This window comes from Acanthisitta chloris, unplaced genomic scaffold (assembly GCF_000695815.1).
Source record: "Acanthisitta chloris isolate BGI_N310 unplaced genomic scaffold, ASM69581v1 scaffold26337, whole genome shotgun sequence".
Taxonomy (NCBI): domain Eukaryota; kingdom Metazoa; phylum Chordata; class Aves; order Passeriformes; family Acanthisittidae; genus Acanthisitta; species Acanthisitta chloris.
In genome coordinates this window covers 13,979-22,328 of record NW_008684711.1, presented here as the reverse complement: position 1 = coordinate 22,328, position 8,350 = coordinate 13,979, and the positions used below count along the sequence as shown (strand labels likewise).

At 45.8% G+C, this 8,350-nt stretch overlaps 1 protein-coding gene across 1 annotated transcript in view; it reads right to left on the bottom strand.

The window, feature by feature from the left end:
* Window positions 1–8,033, bottom strand: part of ZNF217 (zinc finger protein 217) — a 10,619-nt gene extending 2,586 nt beyond the window's left edge. Inside the window, exons 1-3 of the mRNA XM_009079448.1 lie at window positions 6,644–8,033; window positions 4,541–4,666; window positions 2,108–3,691 (exon numbers count right to left, since the gene is read on the bottom strand). Coding sequence (XP_009077696.1) covers window positions 2,108–3,691; window positions 4,541–4,666; window positions 6,644–8,033 — 3,100 coding nt within the window. The remainder of the gene's footprint in view (window positions 1–2,107; window positions 3,692–4,540; window positions 4,667–6,643) is intronic.
* Window positions 8,034–8,350: the final 317 nt, after the last annotated feature.

Sequence of the window (8,350 nt, the reverse complement as noted above, 5' to 3'; positions counted from 1 at the left end):
AGGATGACCCAGGCACATCCCCAGCAACTCCTGTCCCTACGGACACCAACATGGCCTTGGGGTACAGAGCACTCCTCTACCTGGTTACAACTCCAAGACTTCAACCTTCCCCTTCCTGTTCTCATGAAAATGAATCAGGTTTTATACATCAGGAGCATTCCCTCAAAGTCCTGAGTGTTCTATCAGATCAACACACAGCAGTGCCATGAAGCAAGTCCTGATTATCAGCCATGACCTCACTACATGTTGAGATCACACAAGTGTGTGAGGGTGGTGAGACACTGGCCCAGGTTGCCCAGGGAGGCTGTGGCTGCCCCAACCCTGGCAGTGTTCAAAGGTTGGATGAGCCTTGAGCACCCTGCTCTGGTGGGAGGTGTTGGGTTGGGGTTGGATGAGCTCTAAGCTCCATTCCAAGCCCTAAAATTCTATGATTCTATGAAGTGCTTTGCTGCTGTCAACCAGTAATTAAACAATTCACAGTGCTTTGCAAGACTTTTTTTTTTTTAACTCCACAACTGCCATGAACAACTTCAGTGCTCAGACAAATCCTGTTGGTATTTCACCCTCTCAGATCACCAGGGACCAAGAGACAGCAACACCTCCTGTCCTGTCCACCCCTCTGCACCCTGTGCATGACCCAGTGCCCACCTCACTCTGCTAACTGCAACTCCTGCTACCGCTCATGGTAACAATACTCCCCTGTCCACCCCTCTGCACCCTGTGCATGACCCAGTGCCCACCTCACTCTGCTAACTGCAACTCCTGCTACCGCTCATGGTACACACACAATACTCCTCAGTATGGAACCAGCAATAAACTCCACTCCACCACTCTTCAGTGAGTCAGATGTGCTGCTTTTCCTTATCCACTCCCTACCCAGCCTGGAAACACAACTGTGACACCTTCCCTCACCCCTCCACATCCCACTAGGCAAGCCTGATTATTTATATACACATATATTTTTGAAGTCCACAACCTCAAAACAAGCAAACAAAACCCAGAGGAGTCAAAAAAATCCATTTTTTGCCCCACAACTAATGCAGATTTAGTCCCTTGTAGTTTGCTCTGCCCTAAGGTCACACACTCCTGCCTATTACAACCCCAGATTGCTCCGAGCAGGACAACTTTACACTGCTTCCAGAGAATGGGAGTATTCAGAGTTCAGGAACTTTACAGACTTTAAGACTTCCCAGCATACACACACTATTCATTTTTATAATAGGATCTTCCTTTCAAAATGCAAAGTCCTGGATTTGTAGCCGAGTCCATGCTGACCTCAGCTCAGAGTCATAAATACCATCTTCTACAGTCCATGCTGACCTCAGCTCAGAGTCAAATACCATCTTCTAGAAATAGTCAGACACTGCTTAACTATCACCCAACACCTTCTAATCTTGGCCTCCTGCTAAGGTTTGAAAATGCTGACCAAGGACAAAACACAAGCAGCATGTATTGCATAAAAGTACCAACATTTTCCCAACACATCCCAAATCATTTATCTCTGCTAGGGCCAGAACCTTCCACAGAGCATTATTACACCATAATTAGAAGAGCAGAAATCTGTTGTCTGGATTGAACAAACTATTCTGTTCCTACTAAACATTATAAAACCCATTGAAGAACAGAAGTCTGAGACTGAAATCATAGTTTTAAGATCTGCAATACATCCTTTTCTGCTATTGAAGGGCACAATTGTCCATGACAGCTTTGCCCTTTTTTTTTAAGAAGTTTTATTAATATTCCAGATGGTTCAAGACTTGTGGTATGTTAAGCAGAAAGGCTCATTCCATATCCTGGATTAGCTAACATGGCTGGAGTGCTCTGATGAGCAAACAATACATGTTTGCTACCAGAGCCCCATGGCAGGGGGAGGAGGGAACTTGAGAAACTTGAAATCCCTCTTTAAAATTGAGACCTTCCATGCTTAATTCCCCAAGCCAGGAGTTTGCTGAACGTGGGGTTTAAATTTAACCTCCACATACTGACTGGACGTGGTGACATGCTCGGTACAGCTTTATTTCTCTGTTTCAAGGTGTGCACACATTTCTGTTCCATTACCCTTCCCCTGTAAGGGTGTAAGACAAGGAGGAAGGAAGGAGCACTGTACCTTCTCCTGTAGAGCTGGTGACTTGGCCATTGCTAGGACCACAAGAACCATAAAGTGACCCAGAGCTATATGGCTCATAGGGTTTGAGAACAGTCAATACGTTGGAAGGATCATCATCTGAGGTGAGGAGCCCTTGTTTGGTTGGCAAGACAGAGGGTGCAGGTTTGGTGTGAGAGTATTCCTGAGGTAGCAGATTTGCATATCTGTTTGCAACACGAAATCTGCTCATTTCGTATCTCCTGTAATTAGCCACTGGAGAGTCCACGTGGTCCCCAGCTAGCAGAGAGGGTTTCAGTCGTTTGGAGGAGGTTTCTCCATAGTCTACGTTTGCATTGCTGACAGATTTACTACAGAGATAGTCTCTTCCTCGATGGCAAGGCCAGGCAGGGTCACTGAGGGGAGAGTCCAGAACCCCATTTGTGCTGCTGCTGACGAGACCAGACTGAGTCACTGGGGTACCCACAGCTTTCATTTTAGAGTCGATTCTTTTTACTCTGTCCAGTACTGGAGGGACACTGGAATTGGAGTGCACTTCTTGCTGAGGTTGTCTGTAGTTATTTGCCTGAGCTCCAACATTACTTTGCTGTTTATGAAACTTGAGGTTACTCGGGGCTGTGCCGCTCGACTCGGGCCCTGCGAAGGGAGGGGCTCTGCCCTGCGGAGGGTGACACTGCTTAGCTTTCCCTGCTTGCAGTGGTTTTTGCTGCAGAGATGGGGAAGCCTTGCTCTTGTTGGCATTCAGAAGCAAGGGAGGCACGTCCTTGCCCAGCAGGGCCGGGGGGCAGCCCGTGCGCCGAGCCCTGGGCACAGCCTTGTGCCTGTAGCCGTTCCTGTTCACCGTGTCGGGATTGTACTTGTGCATCAGCCTCTGGTGCATCAGCAGGACCTCGGGGTAAAACGTCCTGTAGTTACAGAAGGAACAGGTGCTGGGTGCCAGGAGTCCTCTGGTGGCAATCACTGTGCACTCCTGGGAGCTCTTACTGGACAAGTCCAAGGGCTGCTCACAACAGTCCACAGCAGGTCTGTGTTTGTAGCTCTCAGCACACTCTTGCAGGTCGTTCACATTTTTCCCACCGATAATAGCACAAATATACTGGACATCATCTTCGTCTGATGCCACGGAAGCCTTTCTCTCTCTTTTATGAGGAATATTAGGCTGAGCTTCCTTGGTTTCCCTCTCAGCCTTCAGTTTTTCCGGGTAAGGAGTGAGCACGTTCTCAGGTGTCTGATTGGAACTGACACAAACAGAACCTTTGTTCGACTCCCTAGAACTGGGTTTCATTTTTAACAGGACCGTGCTGCCCATTGCATTGCTCAAGGACAGCACCTCCTTTTGCTGCTTGGCAGGTGGGCAGCTCTCAGAATCTTTGGCACCATCGAAAAGCCTCTTCAAGTTTTTGGTTTCTGGAGCTCCCTCGGCCGCCAGCGCCGACTCCTGACCGCGCAGCGACGCTTTGCCGTCACCCTTCACGTCAGCTGTGCTCTCAGCATGCCTGTCCTTGTGATGCCTGTCCAAGTGATACCTCAGGGAAGTTTTCTGTGCTGCTGCATACTCACAGAATTCACATTTGTATGGTTTTTCACCTGAAACACAGTTGGAGCAGCAAATGAGTTTGATGCAGTTTTGAAGATTATTAAACACCATGGAATAACACACTCTTAAATAGCAACATTGATTTTTTTTTTTGTTGCCCCTGCCACTAAGTCCCAAACTCATCTAAATAATTTTAACAACTGTATCTTACTCCTTTAGCTAACTACAGTGACACCTTCTGGCTGCACTGGAGATGTTTCCCTGTTACAGAGACAGGAACTGACAACATGTTTGGCAGAGATAAGCAACAAATATAACTGTGGATCAACCCCAGCAACTTGTAGGCCTTGCTCACCACCAGGTCTGATTCACAACACAAAGGGGACAGCTCAGCTATACACAGAGTTGTTTCAGCAAAAAACAGGGATGTAGAGAAGTAAGATGTTTCTCTGGCTATGGAAAACAAGTTGAACTGCAAAACAGACTCAGCTTTTTCCCAGGTAGGAGCAGGTAGCAAATAATCAATTTAATAAAGTTAAGACTTGGCAAATAGGCTCTTTTTTAATTAAAATCAAACCCAAAGCTTTCTGCTACACTGCTAAAAGCAGGAAAAAATAGAAAAAGTTTAAAAATATATTGGGTTTAACAATACTTACTGTCATTATCCCTATTAAAAACGTATTTGCTTGTGTAAATAATGCAGTCCCAGAAATTAATGGGCGTTATTTGAATATAATTTAATGTTAATTAGATAATTTTTAATTGAATATTTCAGCATTAGAGAAAACTTTGTGTTTAATATCACTGATTTGGAAGGGAACTTGTTTTTCATCACCCAAGCCAAACAAGTAGATTGCACAGAGCTCCTTCCCCTCCCACAAAGGTGAAACCCCCATTACCTGTATGAGTTCTGAGATGAATGTTGAGGTAATAATTGGAGCGAAAATACTTCCCACAGTAGCTGCACTCTCTGGAGGCCCCAAGGGTTTTCACTTTTGTCCTTTCCAAGCTATCTTCATTTTTATCTTGGGGAGAAAACAAAGATATATTACTGAGAGCAAAGGCAAATTTGAGAGTTTCATTGAAATCACTATTTTAAGTGTCTTTTTTGAAGGGAAAACACAGAGTGATGACATTCTGTCAGCAACTGAGGGTCAGGAGTATCTTCTGCCCTGTCCTGCTACACACTGAGCAATCAGAGCAGGAGAGTTCCACAGGCTCTGGCTGTTCCTAGGACACTGTGATTAGTGAGAGTCAGGAAGGAACAAACAAGATGCAAAACTAGGGCTCAGAGAAGAAAAGGTTACCGTTACTGACCTACAGGAACTTGCCCCAAACCTCACACAGCTTATCAACTGCATCATTTTAATCCAGGGAGTGCTTGAATTAGTGTGAGTGTGATGATCTGTGTGGATGGGCAAACACAGGGACGTGGGGAAGGAGGCAAGGATGATCTCCTGAAGGAATATTATTGATTCTAATAATAACCTTGGTTTAGCAGCATTATTTGAAGAGTAATGTTATCTCTGTGCTGATCCATGAAGTGTGTGTACAACAACATCCTTAGGTTTGATGACTAATCCATCACTAACACTCCAGTTGGGACAAAGACAGAGAGGGAAGTGGCAGGAGTGGCTCCAGGGGTGACACGTGTAGTGAAGGAACAAATCCGGAGCTGACAAACTGGTTTCTCTCCAGTACAGCAGAGGCAGCAGGTACCACAGGAGGGCGGCAGGCACAGCAGAATGGAGAGAGCTCCCACAACTCAGCTCAGCACAACACAACACCCAAGTCAAAGCTGACTGGAAATAGAGGAAACCTTCGGCTTGACTAAGATGTTGGATACATCTACACAAGGTAGAGCTTAAAAAAGTTCTTTGAAGTTCCTAGGTGTTGGAAAGCTCTAGTGGAAATACTATGGCTCAACTCTAAGACAAGCAGAGCTGTGTTAAACAAACAGATCATGTCTCATCGGGTGTGAGTCAGCACCTCACACCAAATCTGCTGCAGTTTAGGGTAAGACAGAACAAAACAAGCAAGTTAACATTAGGTAATAATTTCATTCCTTTGTTCCTGGAAGCAAAATAAAGGGCTGCACATTACCAGAAATGGCCAAGGGAGGACTGTGAGTGTGCCAGGACATTCTGTACGTCGTGTCTCTCCCTGAGAAGATGCCAAGTGTCTGTTCTCTGACTGCAGACCAGAGCATGTCACATACAAGGATGTGAGATCAGCTGAAGGCTTTTGGCTATTCCTTTTGGGCCCCAGACATGCAACCTTTCTCAGCTAAGGAATCAGTATCATTTGCTTTTCTTTGACATGCAGAATTAATCCTGGGTAGCCAACATGGAGCCCAACCACTGTGTCAGCAACACATCAAGGAAGAGTTGAATGTCCACCTCCCTTACACACATGCCCACATACTAAGGGCCTGCAAACCTGTCCTTGCACAACTGATTTAACCTTTCTGGTCCTCATATTTACACTTTCAGGTTACTTATTGTTCAAAAGAAACACAGAACTTGTGGTTTGATGAAAGAAGTTACTTTGCAAGGTCTTAACAACTGCTGGTATCAAGCACTGAATATTTTCTGCCCTTACAAGATGAAGGGGGGAAAATGTGGAACTGCAATGATTTCTTTAGAAATACTACTGGTAAAAATGTGCTGGACAAGGGATATGCAACAGTACAAAACATCCAGGAAAGGCAGAGAGATAAGGGCTGAGTAAACAGTGACATTTGCTAGAGTGATTGTTACCAAAAGTACTTGAATCATTCCAGTAACCCAAGTAACTGCAAGAAGGCTCAACACAAGTTGAAAGATCTCGAAATGGCAGTGTGCAAACCTTTCTTTCCCTTATGTTTCCCTTTCTCCCACCATAACATCTCCTATCAAGCTTTGACAAGATAACTGGGAACAGCACGATGCGTTCTGAGGCTCTAAGGCACCTAAACAATCCACTCACAGCCACTTCAAAGGCAAGTGCTCAGTGCTACTCACCCAAATTAATTGTCTCTGGAAGCCCATCCTCAGATCCATCTTCAGAGCCTCCTTCCATCCGTTCTCCTGCCCCGTTCTCCTCCAGGTTTGCAATGATATCAGCACAGAACGTCCTGGAGGCAGCTGAGGTCTCTCCCTCAGTCCGTCTGTCCCTCTTGTGCACTCTGGAGTGAAGGACGAGCTGGTGGTATGTTCTGAAGGCTTTGCCACACTCCGAGCAGTGTGTTGGTTTCTCTTTGTTCTGGGATGATTTAGAATCCATCTCCATAGAAGGCACTTCACCACCTGGATGTTTCAATTTCTCTTGGGTTAAGTTCCCATTCCCTGGGTAACTGCTGTTTTTATTTACCTTTGACTTCCCTGTAGTTTCAGCCTGGCTACCTTTATTTGCATTCCAAATTTCACAGAGTTCTTCTTTATCAGAAGATGACTCATCGTTGTCTGTACTTCCTTCTTGCCCTGGTTCTTTAACTTGGCCGTGGCCAACTGCAATTTTCCCTTTGGTAGCCAGCTGCCATGCTTGGTATGTGGTAAAAGGATCCAGCTCAGAGATCCATTTCGCAGCTTTCTGTGATTTCTCCTTTTCTGGAACCGGATTTGGACTCAAGTTCAAGAACTGGAAATACTCCTGGCTTTGAGATGTTTCTTCTGCATCTTCTTCAGCAGTCACTTGGGGGCTTTCACCGTTGGGGACTGATTCTTTGGTGTGCACTTTGCTGTGCTCAATTAGAGTCTCTTTATTGTGAAATAGGAAACCACAAACCATACAGATTTTGTAAGGTGACGTTACGTTTTCAGTTACGTGCTCCTGCACCACCTCATTTATTGTTATGGGCCCTTCAGCCCCTTGTTGGTGCTTGTTCCTAGACCCAGGCTTTCCAGTGTGTGTCCTCATGTGATTTTTCAGGAACCATGGCTCTTTGAATCTCCTCCCACAGACGTTACACCAATACGTGAAGGAATCTTTATGCTTTTTCATGTGCGCCTCGATGTCAAAAGCTTTATCAAACGTCTGTCCACAAACTTTACAGCTAAGTTCTTCACTGTCCTTGTCATTGTTTGGTGAACTTCTGAGCTGACATTTATCCAGGGGGCTGAGATACTCTGCTTCCACACGCAGCACAGCAGGTTCACACAGCGTGGGCCTGTGCTGGGTTAGGACATGCTTCCCCAGCTCTTCGGGGTGTTTGAAGGTCTCATCACAGAACATGCAGTCCAGGGGCATGCAGCCCTCAGCCTGCATGAGGAACTTCTCCTGCAAGCTCTTGTAGGAAATGGTGTTTGTCCCTTTTATTGTCATCGAGGCGTCGTTGCTCTCCATCTGTGCTCCGACGGTGCTGGCGATTCCATCCAGGCCGTCCATGTATGCCAGGAGGGGCTGAGTTGGCATCTTTCCTTCCTTCTGCTCCCTCTTACATGTCTCAATGCAAGGTTTCAGCTCTTTGGGGATGCTCACTGATGGCAATAAGGACACTTGTAGAGTTCTCCCACATGTGCTTCAAAGTCTGCTGAGCTACAAAACCTCTGCCAGGAACAGGAGCTTTTCCACAAGCAGTTTCAGCTTTCTGTGCTTCCACACATCACTGCAAGAGGATCTGTACGTCCTCCCAGTGAAGGAATGAGGTTTTGTTTGAACTGTTTGTTCAGATTTTTCAAGTCTGCAGATACAGTCAGTTGCACTTAGTTCTGTCGTACAAACATTTCAAA